This window comes from Athene noctua, chromosome Z (assembly GCF_965140245.1).
Source record: "Athene noctua chromosome Z, bAthNoc1.hap1.1, whole genome shotgun sequence".
In the NCBI taxonomy this organism is placed as follows: Eukaryota; Metazoa; Chordata; class Aves; order Strigiformes; family Strigidae; genus Athene; species Athene noctua.
This window is the reverse complement of record NC_134077.1, coordinates 50467814-50490271: the sequence shown is the minus strand read 5'-3', so window position 1 is coordinate 50490271 and position 22458 is coordinate 50467814. Positions and strand designations below refer to the sequence as shown.

At 37.9% G+C, this 22458-nt stretch overlaps 1 protein-coding gene across 6 annotated transcripts in view; it reads left to right on the top strand.

Moving 5' to 3' along the window:
- SPIN1 (spindlin 1) overlaps positions 1-22458 on the top strand; it is a 66570-nt gene that overhangs the window by 27436 nt on the left and 16676 nt on the right. For 5 of the 6 annotated variants that reach the window (XM_074931973.1, XM_074931975.1, XM_074931977.1 and 2 more), the window contains exon 2: positions 12711-12935. In XM_074931973.1, the coding sequence (XP_074788074.1) occupies positions 12884-12935 (52 nt within the window). In that variant the 5' untranslated portion in view covers positions 12711-12883. The remainder of the gene's footprint in view (positions 1-12710; positions 12936-22458) is intronic. The other variant, XM_074931978.1, reaches the window with a different exon arrangement.

Sequence of the window (22458 nt, the reverse complement as noted above, 5' to 3'; positions counted from 1 at the left end):
TGTGTGGCTTCCTTGGTCTTATGTATTTGGCTTGCTGACTTGGTTGTCTCCTGTCCCCTCTATGGGAGACTGCATTTCACCATTTATTCCACCCATTGTTGGTCATGTGGTGTCATTGTTGGGATCAGTGGGATTGATGTTGATTATGTATAATCGGACTGACTTTTTTGTACCCCCAGCGCTCACCCACGTACTGACCTTTTGTATCAAATACACTTTGGTTACTGGTTGGTTCATCTTTATGCTGGCTGTGTCCTTTATGCTAGGTCTAATAATTGGTAAAACAGTAATTTTTTGTCCTGCTGAAGATGACCAGTGAGACCTTTTCTGTTTGTATTCTGTGTTCTGCTTTATGCTTAAAAAAAAAAAAAACATTGCTGACTGAAATGCAGAGTTTTTCAGAGGTAATCGCTAGAAGTTTTGTTTGTGACAAGTAGCCCTTAATGAGAAACCAGAAACTACAGAGAAGGATGTACTGCAGCTAGTTTTGCAAACAGGCTAGGACAGAAAAAATGCTGCAGTGATCCCAAGAGGATATCTGTATGAGGGACTATGTAAAGAAAATGTTGATCAGCTGGTTGAAATGGTCATTAGCAAATGACTTGCAGGAATTTTTCTGTGAAGCAATGGTAAAATACATAAACACAAGGAAGACTGGAAGCTGATGTCAGGGAGGATAATGCAGAGAGTGTGAGGCAGTGTTGGGAAGTAAGGTGTTTAAACAAAGTTTAGAAAAGTAAAGGACTTCCTCGTTTGCTTTGATTCAGTATTCCGGAGTGGCAGATAGATTTAGAAATTATGGTAGAGTGACAAGTGATTTTGACAGTTAGAGATCTAGCCAGTCTGAAAGGGTAACTGATGTGTAATAAATGTGGGCAGAGCCAGGCACGCTGTCAGTGCCACAGACTTCTTAATCTGATATCCTCAACAGAAGTTCTTGAATGTGCATATGCAGTATTAATAGTAGCTTGTGTTTAGTGTTCATTAAAGCTTAGCTCACCTCTAAAAAAAAAAAGTTATTATCCATGTACTTAATATGTGAAATAAAAGAAGAGCAAAGCTCTAAAGAACATGGAAAGAATTAGTTGTGTTTTTACAAAGAAAGCCATGTATGATTGGAGTGAAACAAATGTAAGGAGTACATGACTTTGCCTTTAATATTTAACTCTTTATTAAATAGCAATGCATTGTGACAAGTTCCAATGATCCTACTAGGAAAAAAGTTCATAATGATTTACATGCTTAGAGTAAGAGGGAAATTTTCCAGAGTTCTGTAGATTAAGTCTTACAAAAAATTCTAAATAGTTTAGGAGTATTTTTTAACTTCTCAAGCAGTGTTTGTATGCAAAAAAAAGTTGAATTTAACTTTGCTATTTCCAGGGTTTGATTTCTGTATTGACTTTTCTTAAATACAATTTTTGGACAAGGTTCAAATATTTTAGATTGTTTTCAGAATTTATTGTGCTGTATGCTGCTTCTTTGCTTTGTGTTTAGTTTGCATATCCTTTGAGCAGTTTTTTATTGCTCTGAAATATGAAATTTTGCACACATTAGTTATAATGTTATTTTGTAATTTCAACAGCTTGGGCTACAACAGTTCACACTGCAGTTCTGTAATTTGTGGGATGTGTTTTTACAGTGTTCTTAGTAAAACAGAATTTGCTGAAGTAAGATCAAGGGAAAAATGTCTCATAGTTTTAACATATGTTGTGAAGTAAGCTTCTCTCAGATTTCATGGGTCAAAAATGTATGATATTGGGATTCTTGTTCCTCTTTCACTGAAGAGTCTTACTCTCTTACAAGAATCTGAAGCCATAGTTTTAGACAAATTTTAATGTATAAATTGATTCTGATATAACCCAAGTGATGCAGTTTAGTTCTAAAACTTTTACTTAATGTCAGTGTCAAAACTGTCACTCAGTTATTTGTCAACTACATTTTGCTGCTGCATGAGGTGTTGATGACACTGAGGCATAATGTGTAGCCTCTGAGAACATTTACAAGTCTTTCTATGTTAAGTGTCAGAGACATCCAGTTCAACTTCATAACTTCTTGGTGGCAGTCTCTGTAGGGTAACTGTGAAGCACTTAACTTTCTTCTTACTGTCAGTCGTGGTGTTCTCTAAAAGTAGTCCTCTGATCATTTATGAAGTCAGCAAGAAAGTAGATGTAGCTCACTTGTTATCAGTTAAGGTATTTTGAATCTTCTGATCAATTCTATCCTTTGTCCTTATCCTATGATCTTAATTTCATGCTAGAAAAGAAATCTCTTTATGGGAAGACTTTTTGTGCATTGACCTTATAGCTCTGTAGAATTTTAGAGTAGGGTTCATTACCATAACTGCACATTAAGGTTTCCCACACAGTGGTTTCCTGAACTACTTGGACAGTTACTGGAGAGTGAATAATGGAACTTTGTACAGGTTATGTTGACATTCCTATCTAAATCTATATGCAGAAAACTGTAGGAAATGGTTCAGGTCTCTGATGGATCAGGCTTCCACTTCTGTTTTTGTTTGCTAAGAATGGTTGCTTCAAAGCCCCGTCTAACCTGTCCTTGAACACTTCCAGGAAGGGGGCATCCACAGCTTCTCTGGGCAACCTGTTCCAGTGTCTCACCACCATCACAGCAAAGAATTTCTTCTTCCCTCTTTCAGTTTAAAATAGTTACCCCTCATCCTAATCACTAGTCTCCCTGACAGAGTCCCTCCCCATGTTTCCTGTAGACCTCCTGTAAGTACTGGCAGGCTGCTGTAAGGTCTCCCCAGAGCCTTCTCTTCTCCAGGCTGAACAACCCCAACTGTCTCAGCCTGTCCTCATAGGAGAGGTGCTCCAGCCCCCTGACTGGCTTTATGGTCCTGCTCTTGACTTTTGCCAACTGGTCTATGTCCTTCATATGCTGTGGGCCCCAGAGCTGGACACAGTACTCCAGGTGGGGTCTCACAAGACCTGAGTAGAAAGACATAATCACTTCCCTTGATCTGCTGGTCATGCTTCTTTTGATGCAGCCCAGGATACAGTTGGTTTTATGGGCTGCAAGTGCACATTGCGGTCATGCTGAGCTTCTCATCAACCAAACACCAACCAGGTTCTTCTCTGCAGGGCTGCTTTCAATCCACTCATCACCCAGCCTGTATTTGTGCATGGAATTGCCTTTACCCATGTGCAGGATCTTGTATTTGGCCTTCATGAGGTTGCACAGGCCCAGCTCTCAGGTTCTTCTGGATGGCACATCCCTTCCCTCCAGCATGTCACAGCTTGGCAAACTTGCTGGGGATGCACTCAGTCCTACTGTCCATATCACCGACAAAGATGTTAAACAGCATTTGCCTCAGTATGAACTCCTAAGGAACACCACTCATCACTGCTCTCCACTTGGACATTGAGCTGTTGACTGCAACTCTTAAAGTGCAACCATCCAGCCAGTTCCAAGTGGTCCATCCATCAAATCCATGTCTCTCCAATTTAAGGACAGTGATATTGTGTGGAACATTGTCAAATACTTTGCAAAGTCCAGGTAGATGATGTCAGTTCTCTTCCCTTATCCACCAGCACTGTAACCCTGTTATAGAAGGCCACCAGATTTGTCAGGCATGATTTGCCTTTAGTGAAACCATGTTGGCCGTCACCAGTCACCTCCTTATTTTCCATGTGCCCTAGCATAGTTTCTCTAATAACTTTAATCATGATTGGAAAGAAAAAGATGGTAATTTGAAATACATCTGAGGTACTTCTGTGCTTTCACTGTACAGGTGTTCAGATAGCTATTAGGCTCTGCCAGGTGAACAGCTGACCTGCTAGTTGAGTCATTTCCAGGCAGTTTATCTTGGACACTTTTACTGTGTGCTCTCAGCTTCCATTATGGCCCACTGAGTAAAATATTTGATATGTGAAAATGCAATGCATTTCATGGAGAATCCCTTGGAACTATATTTATGGTATGCCACTTGTGAAGACTGTCACTTTTGGGGACCAAAATCCTACATTCATGTCAGATACAGGGTTTAGAATATATACCAAGGACTAGCATAAAATAGCGTGCCAGTCAGGTGAGAATGAGATGACACCATAATTTGCTGTTGACCAGAAAGTCTGAAATAATCCTTTGATTGCAGTAACATTTAGATGCACTTCAGAAAGTGCCACCTTGGTGTATATTTGTAAGAAGTAGGAGTTTAATTCTAGATACTCAAATTTTCAGGAAAGTCATTCTTGCTACCTGGAGAGACTTTGCCTCCTTCAGTGCTTAATTTCTACACAACAAAGCTTTAATGATCAGTTTCACTAATGTGGCATAAGTCAGATCCATTGACTGTTGTCTTAGTTTAGAGAACATTTGGGAAATCTCACAGTTTAAGGGTGTTTTTCACCTATAGACTTTATTTATTTTAGGAATACAATGTATACTTCTGTGAACGTGTAAGATGAACACCCTACACTTGGTTGTAGGGTGCTTAGAATTAAATTCCTGAAATTGATTTCTCTCCTAAGTAATCCAGGGCTTTTCAGGGACCACAGATGCGAGCAAAATATGTCCAAACAATCTAGTGTGTTCTTCCTGTAATTTAGAGCAGTTGTCTAGGGTGGTAGTGTCCAGTGCGATTACTCTGGCTTTTGGTTTTCTGTTTGGTGTTTTTCGTAGAAAGTGAAAAATCCTACTTGTGGGGGTTTTTTTTGTGTTCCAGGCTATTCATGGATCAGTGCTTTAATGCAGACAAGAACACACTTCATTTTGTACCTTGCGTCTCCCACAATAACTAGTTATGTAAGCATAAGAGTAATGCAGACAAGGCTAAAAATTATTTACAAAATTTTGGAGGAAATAACATCTTTTTAGCATTTAACCTGTAACAATTTTTTTAAAAAATCAGAAATGGGTGCATTCTAACATAGGGGCTGAGAAACCTGTGCTCTCCTGCTTTCTTTACTGGCTCTTTTATTACAATTTAGAACTGTGGTGTGGAAGTTTCTGAAAATTAGTCTTGCAAGATGATACTTGGATGCTGAGAGGGTGATCAATAAGTCCCTGACATTAAAAAAGATAACCAAGTTTGTTAAATACTGTTGTTTAATACTGACTCTAATGAAATTCTTACCGCTGACTTTATGAAGTGACTGATTTATACACTGTCAGAGTTTACTTCAAATTACATCTGTTGCAAACATAAGAGTTCTTAAATTCTAAACTGGATTAAGTGAGACAGACTGCTTTAATGATGTCATGAGGAAAATGCAGTGGAAATGACCAAACTATACTGTTGTCTCAGTAACAGCTACATTTTGCTAAATCAAGAAGAAAAAAGCCTGAAGAGGAAACACTGGAAATTATACTTTCAGATTTTTCTCTCTAGCCGTTCCTTCCTTTTTTTTCTGTGTAAGAATTTTGAATGCAGTCTTTGGGAGTTATGCATGGGTTCTTGCGTCATGGTTCAACCCCATCCAGCAATCAAGCAGCTGATTGCTCACTCACTCCTCCCCCCTCCCAGTGGGATGGGCAGTAGAATCCGGGAAAAAGTAAAACTGACAGGTTGAGATAAGAACAGTTTAAAACTAAAATGAAATAAAACAGAGTAACAACAACAATTGTAATGAAAAGGGGCATAATAAAAGAGATAATAAAACCCAAGAAAAGAGAAGTGATGCAGTGCAGATGCTCATCACTCACTGACCAATGCCTGAGCAGCAATTAGCCCCTTCTGCCCAACTGGCCCAGTTTCTGTACTGAGCATGACGTTCTATATTATGGAATATCCCTTTGGCTAGTTGGAGTCATCTGTCCTGGCCATGCTTCCTCATGGCTTCTTGTGCACCTGGCAGAGTATGGGAAACGGATAAATCCTTAACTTAGGGTGCGTGCTGCTTAGCAACAACTAAACCATCAGTGTGTTATCTACAGTATTCTCACAGACCACTGTACCATCTACTAAGAAGAAAATTAATTCTCAGCCGAAACCAAGACATCTTGTAAAACCATACTAATGCTTTAATTCAATGAAGTTGATTTTAAAAAAAACTATTTTAAAATCCACATTTTACCTGAAGTATTGTTTCCAGTTTTAGTAGACCCATGGTAAGGACATGTGCTGAAAGATGGCTTAGACAAAACTTGTTCAAACTGTTGATTGAGACAACTTCTGGAAGGGTAGTAGCCTTTGTAAAGCTACTTATCTAATTCTGAATCATTGGGACAGTTCTTCAAAATATTATTACTGTTGATATGTGTTTTTCTAGTATAGTGTTTTCAGGTTTTTTTAGGATTCCTCAATTATGTCAACTTCCCTGGTTTTATGCTATAATATGAAGTTCTTCAGAACTAGAGCAAACCCTTTTTTGTTCTGTATTATGGTAAAGAGTCTGTCCATTTATTCAAAAATGTTTTAATAAATAATTATTTATTAATATAAACTGCAGTGTGTGCTCTCTTGCATTATTATAATACAGGAGTTTGCTGAAAGGTTAAAAACATTTTTATTCCATTCCAGAATCATCGTAAAGTATCAGTCTGATCCCTAGAATTGGAGTGTATACATGCGGTGCTTTCTGTTTAGCAGAAACTGTACAGTATTTGCAGTCCCATTGTCAACAAAAGTCACTTGAATAGACACCCAACCAACAAGAAATAGTTTGCACAGATTTCAGATTCTTTGTCTTCTGCTGAATAATCTGCAGTTGCATCACTATAGCATTGTAGTGTGAAAATAACTTAAAATTTCGTGGTTTTATATCTACCATAGAATCACAGTGGTTTGGGTTAGAAGGAACCATTAAAGATCATCTAATCCAACTCCCCTGCCATGGGCAGGGACGTCTTTCACTATGTCAGGTTGCTCAAAGCCCTGTCCAACCAAATACATGTGCGTTTCTGTGTGTTTGTATATATGCACACAACAGCTACATGCCAGTGATGCTTGTTTCTTTACAACTGTAGACAAATAATACATCTATCAGTAGAGGAAAAACTGCAGAGGGTATCAGTAGGGAAGAGATAGTAGTACTTGATGTGGTGCCTTTCATTTCATAAATCTGTAGTTGAAACATTGCTCTTCATGGTTGCCAGCTGTATGTTCTTCCTTCTCAAACATCAGATGTTACTACCCACACAAAATCCTAGTGATAGGATAAAAAAAGTTAATAACCAATATGCTGGTTGTGTGGGATACTTCAAAACAAATTTGGAATTTGAGGACTGAATTCTTATACCACAGGGAAGTGTCCGGGCTTTTTTAGGGATGGGGGAAAAAAAGGTAACAGAGACTAAAACTGGGCTTTTTTTTTTTTTTTTTTTTTTTTTTTTTTTTTTGTCACTGTTATTTAGCAGCTATTTTAATGTTAAGATTGCCTTTGGGAAGGGGATGCGGAACACTTGCATAGGATGTTTCTGTTCATATGGTAAAAATTAGGGAGTCTAAATAACATACATGCTTCATCCAACTTGTTAGTGCTGAAAGCATGGTACTACTTTAACTGGAAGATGTACCAGCAATTCTGAGCTGAGTTACAGAAATCAAAATAGTGCTTACCAAGGAATCTCTTCAGCTGATGCATTTTATTTCAGAATTACTTCTTCCACAGAATGGTCTTGTAATGCCTTGTGATTTCACTGAACATGTGCAGACTTCCAGCATGGGAGTTGCGTGCATGAGAAGTCATAATAGGATACTAAAGTGCAAATGTTGGGAGTGCACCAGCTGGTGTCAGAGGTGTTCTGGTACTGTTTTCTTCTGTGTTCATGATGGTAAAAGACAGATACACTATTTAGGAGTGAAGCACTTATCTTTGTGGGTTTGATGACATTAGCATTAATTATCGCAACTATGTTTTCGTGCTACTGACATCCCTTTTCCATGGATAGTAGGGTCATGAAGCTTTCACTAGAATGCGGTAGACAAAATAGTGCTCTGTGTTGCAGTGAAATGCGTGTAATTTGGTAGAAAAACAAGCACGAATGCTAACTGAACGTTAAGCTAGAGAATTCTTTTAGGTGGTTACATCTATTTTCATGGAGTTCAAAGATCATATAAAAACATATTAATGTTTCTATCCAGGTTTGTAGAGGAGGTTAAGCTGGTTCACAGTGAAAGTTGCAGTCTTATGTGAATGCTGGGTTTTCCTCCTTTCGTCTTTATTGCAAAAATAGTAATTTTCTTAACACAGCTTTATTTTTTCTGCCTTAATATTGTATATTCCTCCATACTCTGATAGTATGATTGTACTGTTCTTACTAAAACTGATCTCATTGACAACTTTGTTGTAGGGCTTGAGTTCTTAGTCTAACATTTAACCTTCTATGAAACACTGTACAATAATTAGAACATGGTGAGACAAAGCAGTCATCTAATTCCCACTTTTTTTAAGTAAGTGTACTGTGATCTAGGAAGGTGTGTAAAAACAAAGGAGCAAAACACCTGGGCTGGTGATCAGTTGCAGTTAAAAGAATGATTGTCTTTAACATGCAGCTGCATGCTGCTGGTGACCTGTGCTTTAGGGAAATCGGTGCCTAACACGTAGGCAGTGGCAGTTCTCTTTTGAAAGTTACTGGCAGTCTGTGAAGACTAGTATAACCTGGTTTGGATATGTCAGTTTGGATCCAATGAAAGTACTTCTGGTGTTTTCCCTGTATCTGCTGCAGTTGTTTCATAAGTCATCTTAGATGCATCCAAACAAGGACCTTCTACTCTTCCTTAACAGTATAGCTTATTGCTATTGAATAGGTTAGAAGCATGTTTTGGTTTTGTTTTCTACTTTTATGTGGAACATGACATTCTTACACACTTGTAATAAAACTTTGTAATAAAAGGTTTTGCCTTCTGTGAGTTAATTTTCTTAACGATTTTCCATATTAAAATTTTAAGGTATTTTTAAGAGGGCGTTCAATGACCTGGTTATTCGTTTTATTGTGTTTGGTTTATTTTTAATTAATTAGGTGAGACTTAGTTACATATGCTTTAAACATGATGTTTTCAAAGTACATACATTTATTTTCAAAAAATCAGGTTTTATCCCTCTTTATTATCTTGAGAACTATCAGTGTACAACTGAAATGCAAATTGAATTCAGAATGCTAGTTTTAAGAAAACTCAAGTTTCATTTGCTTTCAGCAAAAAATCTCAGTGGGGTTTTGAATTAGTAACAGTTACTGGCTTAGTTTCTAGAAAATCAGTTTGAACTGTTGAATCTGGTTTTGATTTCAGTAACCTTGTGTCCTGGGGTTCAGAGAGAACAGGGAAACACTTCATTAAGTGCTAGCAAATGAATTGTGACTTTAAAAGGATTAGGAAGTAATTTTCCTTTTTAGAGGTATGACTTCAAATTTGTGGCATAGTAATGATTGGTGACAAACCATTAAGAAAAGTTAACTGGTAGAAAACCATCACTTTTCTGGTGTTTTAGTTATTTTTGTAAACATAACTACTTAACAACCAGAGAAATTAAAATATCTATATAGTGCTTTATATTTTTGCCATGAATTGAAATCTTGGTGGGGCAAAGTATATAATACATACAGGTGTTAAGAAATATTTACAGCTTCTTAAATAACAGGTCAATGGCTTACTGAAAAAAAGGGTATGTTAATTTCTAAATCTGAACAGTTTTCACAGTTTGTGGGTTGAGGTGGTGGTTTGGTTTATATTTGAGGGGATTGGGTGGTTTTTGTTTGGTTGTTTTGGGATTATTTTTTTTTTTAGTAAATATAATGCTAGATTATAGTTTATTCTCAAGTAATAGCTCTCTAGGGGAAAAAAAAAAATGGATCTCTCTTGTATGCTTATGCAGTGCCTGTGAGACTGAATATGGTAGTATATCACAGTAGTGCTCTGAATTCAGAGTTTGTTTCATAATCAGTGATGCTCCTGTACTAATGTGTTTTAACCCATAGTAAAATATTTTTGAGTTTAGTAGAAAAAACAATCCTTATGCTGAGTTCTAGTCAAGTAGTTAAGCAAGCTAATTGTTTTCTGTCCTGGTTTCGGCTGTGATCATATTCTTCCTGGTAGCTGGTACAGTGCTGGTTTGGATTTAGCATGAGAATAATGTTGATAACACACTGTTGGTTTAGATGTTACTAAGCAGCACTTATCTTAAGGAATTTCAGTTTCAAATGCTCTGCCAGTGAGGAGGTGCACAAGAAGCTGGGAGGGAGCATGGCCAGGACAGCTGACCTGAACTAACCAAAGGGATATTCCATACCATAGGATGTCATGCTCAGTACAGAAACTGGGCCAGTTGGCCAGGAGGGGCAAATTGCTGCTCAGGCATTGGTCAGAGAGTGGTGAGCAATTGCATTGTGCATCACTTCTGTTTTCTTGGGTTTTATTATCTTTTTTATTATGTCCATTTTCATTACAATTATTGTTGTTACTCTTCATTCTGTTTTAGTTTTAAACTGTTCTTATCTCAACCTGTCAGTTGTACTTTTTTCCCTGATTCTCCTGCCTATCCCACTGTAAAGCTAAATTAATTGCTGCCTGGTTTTAAAGCCCAACACTTCCTATTGTATATCCAAGTGTTTTTTAAAAGTTGGCTATTATTGCCCTGGTATTGTTCAGCATTGTTGTATACACACTGGTAGGTTTCAAGAAGAGGTGAAATGTAGAAAAAATATTAAGTTCCTGTAAATTAATTTTTAACTTTAATTTCACAAGTTCTCAGAAAGTCTTGATTGCAAATGTCTTAATTTGGCCTTCCAAACATAGTACTGGTCTTTTCTAAGAACTGCAAATTACAGAGCTCTCATCTCCTATTGCTGTTTTTTCCTAGGCCTATTCTTCTATGTTGCTTTGATGTTCCTAGAAGTTAATGGTGGTGATTCATGAAAGAACTGACAAGCTTGTTAGATGTAAATGAATTTTTCTGCTAACAGTTTTAACCATACCTTAAGGCCTGTCCTTTTATGTTCCCTTATTCAGTAAGGCATGAGCCTAAGGTGCTTCTTACCCTCAAATGGGACACTAGTTAAAGGCATTTCTCTTGTTTTTAGCCCTGGCATAAAAATTGACAGCACGTTCCAAAACTGAAGTAAAAGAGGGAAGACGAGCTCTTATTAAGAGATTACAGAGAAGGTGATTGCAGCAATGACATTTCTTAAGGGAATGAGGCCAAAAGGATGATCCGATCTCACTTGTTTTAACTGTGTGCAGCACTGACGTAATGGATTAGTCTGGATAAATGTTTCCTGTCCAAAAATGTCAGTCTGAAATAAGTTAACTTGCACTTCTTCAATTTTTCAGATGATCACAAGTTTCTGTAATTAAATCCTGAAGAGGACTGCAAAAAGCTGTCACTTCCTTCATCTAGAGGAATGTGGTGACTAAATGTTTTAGAATCTCAAGAGTTCAGGTGTTGAGAATTGCCAAAAAATTCTGCAGATCTTCTGTGAACTGATGGCTTGAGCAGTCATTGCAGTGGCATCAGTGTTTTTCATACCTTTTGTGCTGCATTTTTTTCAACATTTAACTTTTATGAAACAAAGTTTTGCTGCTGCGTGGGTGTGAGGGTGTCTTGTTTCTAATAAAAGGAAATAGTTGATTTGCACTTTACCTCTAGTGAAGAGGTCTTGTCTCAACTGCTTGGATGACAACTCACTCACCAATTCTCAGGTCAAGGATTAAGGTGAAACAACACCAGAGATTCTTCAATTCACAAAACTTAGTTTTTATTTGTTCACAACAGACACTGGCATGGAACTTTGTCAGTAAGCTTTGCACCCTCTGCAACAAGCAGTAAACCTCATAGCATACACCGACAAACTGCAAACCTTGCAACACATGCTGACAAGCAGCAGACATGCCGTGTCAAGACTTGCCTTATACGCAGGGATACAGGGATAGAGAATGAGAGAAAAAAGGGGAGAAAAGAGAGCAAGAGAGGCAGAGGGGGAGAAAGAAAGATTTCCCCAGTTCTGGTTCCAGTGTTGGCCCAACCAGCCTAGGGGTCCAGTTGGGGAGCTGGCCAGGGCTTTCGCTCATGTCCTTTTATAATTCCTTGCTCCTCCTCTGGGTAGGCACTTGAACTTATTTGGCTGATTAGGCATCATGTGCAGCCTGTGCTTCTCAAATTCTCCTTGCTTTGGTACCTGCATAGTTTGTACCTTCAAATTCTTCTGTAAATGGATCAGTGAGCTTGGGGTTGTTGGGGTGTTACTCCCCCCTCCCTGCAAGTATGACCTTTCTTAGCACATGCATTTTAAAAAAGGGCTTCTCTATTGGCTCCTTATGCAATTGCTCAAGATAGGGAAGTTCACCCTCAGAAAAGTGTGGTCCCACCTCCGCAGGACCTCCTCCTGTCACTGTCATTACCTGCACAGCCCTGGTGTTTCCATGGAAGCCATCTCCTTTACCAAATTTCTTTATTGGATGTTTGAGACATTAGCTGTGGTTTCATTGGACCATCATAGAGGGTAGTATAGTTTCTTCTAAGATAGTCATTCTTCACTGTACTAAGATCAGTGGTTTTTAAGAAACTTTCCATGTGTAGTTGACTGTGATATGGAACTTGCCTGTGCATATGAGGGAAGAGTAGCAGCCCTAATGTTTGTTTTGCTGTATAAAATCTTGCCTCTGTGCCCTCTTTTTGCTGAATGTTTTCAGAGTAATAAAATATGAAGGAGCTTCCTGTTGAGTATGGAAACAACCATTAAAGTGAAACAAAGTATTTTTATCTTAACCAAGTCTCAGATCAAACTACTTATACTTTACCTGTTTTGTTTTTCAGAGTACTGTAACTGAAAGTGCATCTTTTACATTTGAGGAAGGAATAATTCATGATTGAATGGTGGATAATAAGTAGCTGTCTTATTCCAAGATTAAGAAGATATTCCGAGTGTTGGGAAGAACTGGATTTTCACCCTAGTCCAGCAGCTTTGCTGCTCACTTAAACACAGATGAATGAAGACCCCATTTGGAAAATCACCAGGTCAGCGGTCCAGAGCTGATGCAGGTGAGGGGTATTTCTGGGTGGTTTTGTTTGGTTTTAGCTGGTAAAAAGTGTTCTTACTTTATAAGGGGTTTTTAGATATATGTTAATGGTATTATGAACATGTTGTTATTCCTGTTTTAAAAGGATATTTCCTTTTGTTACAGAAGCTGATGAATTGAAAAGGCATGCATTAAATTAGTTGTACAGATGTGTATATACGAAGTGTTTAATATTGTCTATAATACTGAAGTTTTATTAGAACTGTAGGTTACATAAAATTCTAAAAAGGAACAAAATCAGCATTTTCGGATTACACTGACATATTAAGGGAAGAATTGCACTTGTTCATCTCAGTGCTGGAACATAAACAAATTTATTCACCATATGAATAATTTGAGTAAAACTTCATGGGTTTATAGATTTCATGGTTTTATAGAAGCTGATCATCTAGTAGTTGTGAAGGAATCTCTTGAAAACACTACAAAAGTGCTAATACTGTTGCTATTGTGTGTGCTGTCTAAAATAGGTTAGTCAAAGTATTTTAAAGCAATTTTTTATTTAGAGAAATTGAAAATACAATGAAGTGTTCATCCTCTCATGACTAGTTAGGTTTATTCAAAGTTTTGTACCTTGAAAGACTAATTAATCTCAGTCTTGTGCACTCTGTAGTAAGGAATATTAGCAATGACGCAAAAAAGCATCAAGTGACCAGTGAAGAATTGTTCTGTAGATTGATACTTGGTCCTAGACTTTGCTTCAGCTGTGCATTCTCCCCCAGCTAGTGTGGGACAGGGATAACAAATTATTATTTGCAGGTTGTGAGTTCTACAGACCAGCAGTTTGAGAATGAAAAGGTTACAAATGAATGTTCATTCTTCTGTTCATTTATTTGCTTTTTAATTGAACTTGCACAAAAGCAAAAGTCACTAGTACATGACCTGTGCAGGGAAAGACTTTGTAGACCCATGATGCAGCATATTTTCTATCACCAACCATGGTGAGTTGGTGCTTTTCTAAAAGACTCAAGAAATTAAGCAGCCCCATATAATTGGGGAAGTTCAGTTAACTTTGAAAATATCTAAGCAATAGTCCATGCTGGTGTTTTCAAATACTCATCCGTTTCATTGAGAACTGAAGTAACTGATACTAGAAAATTTCTCTGAAACACCTTGAAACTTTCACAACTGTTTACCTGTGATTAGCTTACATTAATGTTAACTTCCTGTAGCTCATTTGAAATATCTACTGATTTTAAAGGTAACTTCAACAAATCTTTTTGATAAATGGTTTCAAAGGAGAGATCCGGTGCAAAGTCTTAAACACTTGGTTCAGTGAACTTTCATTCCATCAGCTGATGCATCATCCTTCTTGATTCTAGCAGAATACCTGTGGGAATGAAATAGAATTGTATTTGTAAGAGAAGAAGGGCAAGTAGGCTTTGATCTGGTATTTGACTTCAGTTTTGTTGACTTTTAAGCATTAACTGGGCATGAAAATTCAGACACTAGGTATTTAAGGCAACTGTTAGAAATGTTCTAACAGCTTCAGTGTGACATGCAATGAACAACAAAAACTACAGCACAGATTTGAAATGTTATAAGGGTGATTATGGGGCTGATTTTTTTTTTTTTTTTTTTCTAATACCCAAAAAAGTTATACAAGGACATCTTACTTAAATATGTTGAGAAGAAAACCTCACTTCCTATTGGTCTTTTTTTGGTCTTTTTTTTAAAAAAAAAAAAAAAAAGATGATTCATTATTTTGAAGAATCACATTTTCTCGTATTTGTTCATTATAGTTTGTCCTGTAACTGGCACCATACAAAATTGTCACTCAAATTGACCCACAGATTTATTTAGGTGCCCTTTTTGCTTTTTAATATCACTGTGTAACAGTTACAATTTGTCTTTATTGCTTTCCTTGTAAAGATTTTAATCATAACTGAGAAGTCCTTAAATCACATTCATTTGATTTATATAGTATTACTGTCATTTAAATACAACCAGGAGTCGTACACATTTGGTCGAACTTAACTTGTGGCATAGTTGTGGCCTAAGCTTGGGTATTTTGGTTTTTAGCCTCTGGCTACTTATATTCTTGAGAAAGATAGGTTCTGACCTTGCTGTTGTTGCTTCTTCTCCTGATTTGGTGGGCTGACACTAGATAACCTTTCACTGCTTGTGGGGAGAGGTGTAGGATGGGAGTGGGGAGAAGCAAAGGGGGGTGGGGAGGTATGAAATTATCAGCTGTTTATTTCTTGATCATGGATATGCGTTACAAAAAAGTACAGCAGGCAGCTGTCATTAGGAGACTACATAGCTCACTCTGCAGTGAAAACTGAGCATGAGAAAACTACCACTGAACAAGAAAGACAGAACATTTGTTTATCACAGCAATATTTTCTCTGATAGTGGTCAAATTATTCCTTTGAAAAGAACAGCAAATGCAATAATTGAGTTCATCATTTTGATGGTTGGAAGAGTGGCCTTACAGTGTGATATAAATTGAGATTGTAGCAAGTTAGTTGTTTGGGGTTTTATTCTTTTTTAAAAAGTGTCTCTAGGAGAGAAAGCTATCAAAAGTGCAACCAGGTTAAGTGACAGAGTGATTTAGGTGGCAAGTCTTCCTCTTCTTTTTAGAATGAGAATGTGGTTACAAACAGGTGAAGAAAGAGATTCTTCCTCAGTTTTATGTTGTTATTTTTTCCTAGCAAATAAACTTTTTTAGTCCTGCAGTTATGACAGTCTTCTGTGCATTAGGATTAACTATGTGTCAGTGATACTTGTGACCTTTTATAGCCTTTTAAAATGGTCATGGTGATGTTTTAGGTTGGGTTTGGTTTTGATATTTTTGGGGGGGGGGGGAATGTTAAGAAGTTACCCTAGTTAAGTGATTACTAAACTTGACAGTTATTTTAAATAATTAGCAACACAATAACAGTGGGTGTAAGTATGACATTTGTTACCTACATAATTGGAGAGATACAGGTTTGCTGGATGGCTGCATCTAAAGAGTTACAGTCAAAAGCTCAATATCCAGCTGGAAAACAGTAACTAGTGGTGTTCCTTGCGGGTGTGTACTTAGTAACTTCATCAGAGTGACATAGACAGTGGGGTTGAGTGCACCCTCAGCAAGTATGCATGTTGAGACCCAGCTGAGAGGTGCAGTTGATTCACTAGAGGAAAAGGATGTGTATCATCCAGAGGGACTGTTGCGGGCTTGACAGGTGGGCCCACGTGAATAACATGAAGTTCAGCAAGGCCAAGTGCAGGGTCCTTCACCCGAGTTGGGGCAGTCTCCAAGATCAGTACAGGCAGGAGATGAATGGACAGAGAGCAGCCCTGCAGAGAAGGACTTGGGGGTACTGGTGAATGAACAAGAGGATATGAGCCAACAATGTGCACTCATAACCCAGTATTTGGCTGGTTGTATCCTGGGCTGCATAAAAGGAAGTGTGGCCAGCAGGTCAAGGGAGGTGATTCTTCCCTCCTGCTCTGCTGTCATGAGACTCCACATGGAGTACTGTGTGCAGCTCTGGGGCCCCCAACATAAGAGGGACAAGGATCTGCTCAGTTGAGTCCAAAGGAGGGCTGGAGTGCCTCCCTTATGAGGACAGGCTGAGAGAATTGGATTTGTTTGTCCTGGAGAAGAGGAGGGTCTGGGTAGACATTATTGTAGCCTTTCAGTTTATAAAGGGGACTTAAGAGAGATGGAGAGAGGCTATTGTGATTTTAACCCCAGCTGGCAACTAAGCACCACTTAGCCACTTGCTCACTCCCCTCTTTGGTGGGATGGGAGAGGAAAAGCAGAAGAGTAAAAGTGAAAAAACTCATGGGTTGAGATAGAGACAGTTTAGTAAGTAAAGCAAAAGCCAGGCATGCAAGCAAGTAAAACAAGGAAATTGGTCGCTCTCAGTCAAGTTGATACATCTCAAGAACACAGGACTCTCTCACATGTAAAGTTACTTGGGAAAACAAATGCCATCACTCTGAACGTCTCCCCACTTCCTTATATGCTAAGTATGATGTTCTGTGGTATGGAATGTCCCTTTGTCCAGTTGGGGTCAGCTGTGTCCCCACCCCTAACTTTTTGTGCACCTCCAACCTACTTGCTGCTGGGGTAGTATGAGGAGCAGAAGAGGCCTTGATGCTGTGTGAGCACTAATCAGCAGTAACTAACCATCCCTGTGTTATCACCTTTCAGCACAAATCCAAAACATAGCCCCATACTTACTGCAAAGAAAATTAACTCTATCCAGCCAAAACCAGCACAGAGGCTTTTTACCAAGGCCGTTAATGATTTTAAACAGAAAGAGGGTAGATGTAGGTTGAGTATAAGGACAGACTTTTAGACAATGAAGCTGGTGAGATACTGGAACAGGTTGCCCAGAGAAGTTTTGGATGCCCTGTCTCTGAAAGTGTTCAAGGTCAGGTTTCATAGGACTTTGAGCAACCTGATCTAGTGAAAAGTCCCTTCCTCTAGCAGCAGGGTTGGACTCGGTGACTGTTGAAAATCAATTCTGTGAGCTGAGGAGGTGGGGCAGGGGATAGAGGTGAGTGAGGTGATTCAGTGATTAGCTAGAACAGCTGTAAAAAAGGTGTTGTACATTATCAAGTAACTTTGGGGTGAGATTTGCTGTGCTTTACCAGCATTATGGATGCAAAGATCTTACTGTAACATTTATTGCCTTGCTTTTTTAAAGATGATTGCCACTTCTGAGAAATTACATGAACACAAGGTGTTTCAGAACAGCTAGATAACTTTAACTGGAAAACAAGTTTTTAAAAGTCTTGCCTATAAAATTGCTATCATCTGTGAGTAGATAATATAGCATTAGTATAGTCTTTCTATTATTCATTCTTCCTGTTGATTAAAAGATATGGTGAAGGCATGGAGACAGTTTACTAACTTTATATTTGATCTGTTAATCATGTAAAATCATGGGATTCTAGGAGACTCTTGGATCATGTACTGGCTACAGAAAGCTCTCTGGAGGTATAAATAAACCAGTGCTTGTGTCGTGTATTCATATAGGGCAAAATTTAGTGCATTGATGAAGCTTTTTGCAACTGCCTTCGATTTGATCCTGTTGTAGAGACTTATCAATCAGTGACATTACAGGTGTGGTGGCTTCTTTGAAAAAGCCAGTTTTGATCTGTCTGGTTTGCCTGCCTACAAAAGAAATGCTTTTATTTGTTGTAAAATGGATGTAAAAGAAAGAGGTACATTTGCTAGGCTTGTGAAATCTGTCTCTAGTGGAAAACATACTTCGTAGTTCTATCCAGAAAAATAAAGGGTAGGATTGAAGATAGAGAAACAAAGAAAAGCTAGACTTGTTATTTTTTCACAAAAGTAGAGTACTTGTCTACAGCCTTTATGAGTTTGTCAAAGTATAGAGTCACTTTACAGTTTGGACCGATCAGCCAGTTGCTCCTATGCATGGCTGTGTGCCCATCTTTCTAATTAGTGTATGGCTGTCTCCAATATAGGGGAATATAGATTATCTTATTTTAATTAACTTTATCTAGTATAACTGATTGTAAAATAAATTGTGATCACCCTTGTGTTTACACTTATTTTTGGCCTTTTTTGGTCTAAGGATCACATGTTTAATGCTGTATAACTGAGAGGCATGGTCCCCTGGAGTCCTTCCTAGCAGTTATCTCCCAGAGGTACAGAATTCCACCAAAGTGCATCATGGTCATCCGTGACTGGATAGTTTGAAAACATAATACCTTAGTAAAGGAAAGAACTAGGAGACACTACATCATATACAAGCTTCTGTAGTTTTTTCCCATTTAAAAGCAAGCATAAATTGTTTCAGTACTGCCTTTGTGAATTAAGAGATCCCAGTCCTAGATGTGAGTTGTTTAAGATTGCAGTGAAATCTTTTGGCAGAGTCAGATTTCATTTTACCTCTGTACTTCTGGTCTACTTCAGTTAAAAGTACTCCCTTCCTTCCCCAGTCTCCTTTAAGTTGAGATTGGCCAATACTAGGTGAGAGTAAGTATGTCAAAGTATTTCTTAGGTCCCTGAAAGTAATTATGAAATATACAGAAAAATTCCTACAGTATTACTGCTGCTTCCACAGAAGATACTGAAAAGCATCCAGCTTTTGCTGATTGTTGTGGACACAAGGGATATTAAGAGAAGTAAGATATTTTTGGTGTGTTTTGAAGAGCCTCTCTGATTTTCAGGGATTGAATGTCTGACGTGACTGACAATTAATAAAAACATTGCCAGTAGCTTTCTCCCATCCTTCTCCCTGTTCTCTCTTCCTATACGCCCCAGCTGAAATGACGTGTATACTTACTTCCCTTGGAGTTAACATCCTTAAAGAATGTTTCTTTTAGTGTGTCTTATTTTCTTTACCTGTCTTGTCTAGGGCAAAGTAGAAGTATTCAGAAACATGGTTTCTAGTTTTGCTGTTTAACTGTAAGGATCTGTTATAAGTGGAATTAACCAAGCCTTGGAAAACACACAGACAACATGACAGTTAAATGCTTAATTCTGTTGCTCTTGACCGGGAACTGTGAATAGGTTATAATGGGCTTTACCCACCTCAAAGTAATAGTTTTTGCAGTCATTGAAAGACTACCTCACATTAGCTACTTGAAACAAATGTTTTATCTCGGCATGGGTCAGATAATATTTTGCAAGGAATACAGAGGTGCTTTGAGGTGTATAGCTATTCCTCTGTGTGACAGCATACTTTTTGTATTTTTACTATGGGTGGTTGTGTCTGTTGGAACATACTGTCTTTTTGTGTTCTCTGGACTGTAGTGTAAGCTTCTATTAGGGAATGGTCTTTCACATGCTGCTGTTAAACAGATAGAAGTGTGTACATCTTATTGATGCAATTTTGAGGATTACAGCATTATGTAGTATATTTATGGTCTTAGAGTGTGGAACTAGTTTCCTAAGTATAAAAACTGTAGGGCCGGGGGGGGGGGGGAGTATTACTATTTTTTATAAATAATATCTGTAATTGTTTTAGCAGTTACTTTGTTTAGATGCTTTTGATAAAAAGTGGCAGAAAAAGCAGTTTGAAACAATTCCAGTATGTTACTATCATTTTACCTGGACATCATCCTTCATTTTTGGTGACTGAAAGGGGATCAGGCAGTGAAATTTGGAGGTATGATGGGGGAGACTGCATGTGTGTGTGCTCAACTCTGCAACTGCTAAATCAAGCTGTCTTACTGTTAAATGTACCTGAACTACTTAAATTGGCTTCTTTAATTGTCTTGATTTCAAAATCATCACTAAAGATTCCAAGGATTATGGGTATACTATTTGAATACATCTTGTTATCTAGTAAGGAAGATGCTGTCCTAAGTGATAAATAATAAAGTGTCCCTGTTGACATCTTGAACACTTCCTCCTTTCTGCATTACCCTTTACACACACACGCACACACACAACACCACCACCCCACCCTACCCACGTTAGATACAACTTCAATACAACTTCAAACTCTGGATGTTACTGACATTTGTCCCTGTGAGTAGCTACAGATTTCTTGCAGCTTTCCAGTAGCAGTGGAAGAACTATTGTTGAAGGAATTTTCCTGGACCAAGAAAGATCCAGGCAAGCAGATTTGTCAGATAATTCTGATTTTTACCTTGTTATTAGAATATGCTAAATGTAGGGATTCTGTGCTGTTCTATACCCCCGTTTAGAGCAGCTGTAGGGGACAGAAATGTTCATGATTCGTTGAACTCCTGCTACAGTTTCTGCAACTGTCTACCCAAATGAAGTGCTACACAATTAAACTGTGTAACCTGAGATGTCTTTAAAAGGAGTTTGCATCTCCTTAAGATATTACTGAATTCAGACTGTGTAAAAACGAAGGTGAATTCTGGCAAGTAGGCTTATAGTTGATGTGAAAGTATCCCAAGATCTTCATATACTTGCTATTGTATCTTTTTAAGGCTTGTTATATTTCTATTAAACATCTAAATGCCATAATTTTTATGTATTGAACTGGGAGCTATCTTAAGGTACCGACTGACATAAAAAGCTAAGTAGTGCTTAGTTATCTCAGTTGGCTTTGGTTTAGAGCTCACTGTATAAATGAACAAGTTGGATCCTATCAAAAATGCAAGGTTCCTAAGGTGAGAAGTTAGTTAACAGGGCAAACCACCATTCCCAGAGGTCTTGCACAGGTTCTCCTTTGTGTTTATTGCAGTTTCTGTATTAAATCTTCCTTCTGTTCTTCGTATTGGAAGACTAATGCTTTGAACCTCCCTTCTTATGCACAGGTTCTGAGTTCTTGAGCAGAGGACAGAAAACTAAACCATTCTATAAAATATGTGGGTGTTATTTGTTTAGTGTTTTAACTACTTGAGATAATTTATTCAAAATCTTACTTTTCCTCATCAGCCAATAATGTAAAACATAGAGTGCATGTGTTCATTTTCTGATAATGCAGTTCCTCTACTTTAGAAGAACAGATATATTTCTATAATAATTTTGGTTTTAATAAAGCACCACCATATTTTTCATAAAACATGTTTTCTATGATGTATTAATAAAATGCAGCCACCTCGTATACAGTATGATCACTAAGCTTGTTTAGTAGTTGTAGTCAAGTCCCAAAGTCTTTTGGGTTTCTAATCAAGCTTTTTGTTGGTTTTCTTTTTTTTTTTTTCCCCAGGTAATAGTTCATATAAACACGCAGCTTAATTATTTGGTCTTATAACAGTCAGAAATTCCAAACAGGGTCTTCACTGCAGTAATTGGCATGTGAGGCTTAATTTTTGAAATCCAAACATTTCAGATGTCACTACAACTGGAAATGCAGGTTCCTGAGGATTTGATATGAGCTTGAGTGTTGTAAATATAAGATGTTGTATTATTTGAATTCTGCCCTTTCTGTAACTTGGTATATGTCCTCTTGAATTTTTCATATGGAAATGAAAAAATTAAAATACTTATGAAGACTTCAAAGAATAATGGTACTTTTAGTACTTGACTCTGTTGTGTGACACTACTACTATGATAACAGTTTTCAACATACGTATTCCACAGCTATGCTTGGACTATGCACATAGTGTTAAATTTAAAAGAATTGATTTGTTTAGACCTATAAGAAACTCAAATATTTCTCTGTAGGCATTAGTCTAAGTGTTTATAGTTGAAATTCTGTGCATGTTTATACATACATGTAAGACATTTGTTACACATGTCTCAGTCCAATACTCTGGCCAGGTTCTTTTAGATACTGCAGACAAGGAGTGTTTAATATTCTGATATCAATTGAAGACATTTGACATTACATGGGATTCTGATTTAGCAGAGCAATATACTGAAACTGCAACACAGTCATAATGTAGCAATTACACTATACAGTGGCTATCACAGTGGCCTGCTGATGGTGTGAGCCACCGCACTATCTTTTGTCCTGAGCCCTATAAAAACCCACATGGCTGGCCCATGGTGGACCAGGCTTCTCTGTGCTGTAGCACCCAGGAGACTGTCCTGACCTACAAGCTCAGATCTATCCACCATGTCTGAGATGACAGATTTCAGCATGGTGATT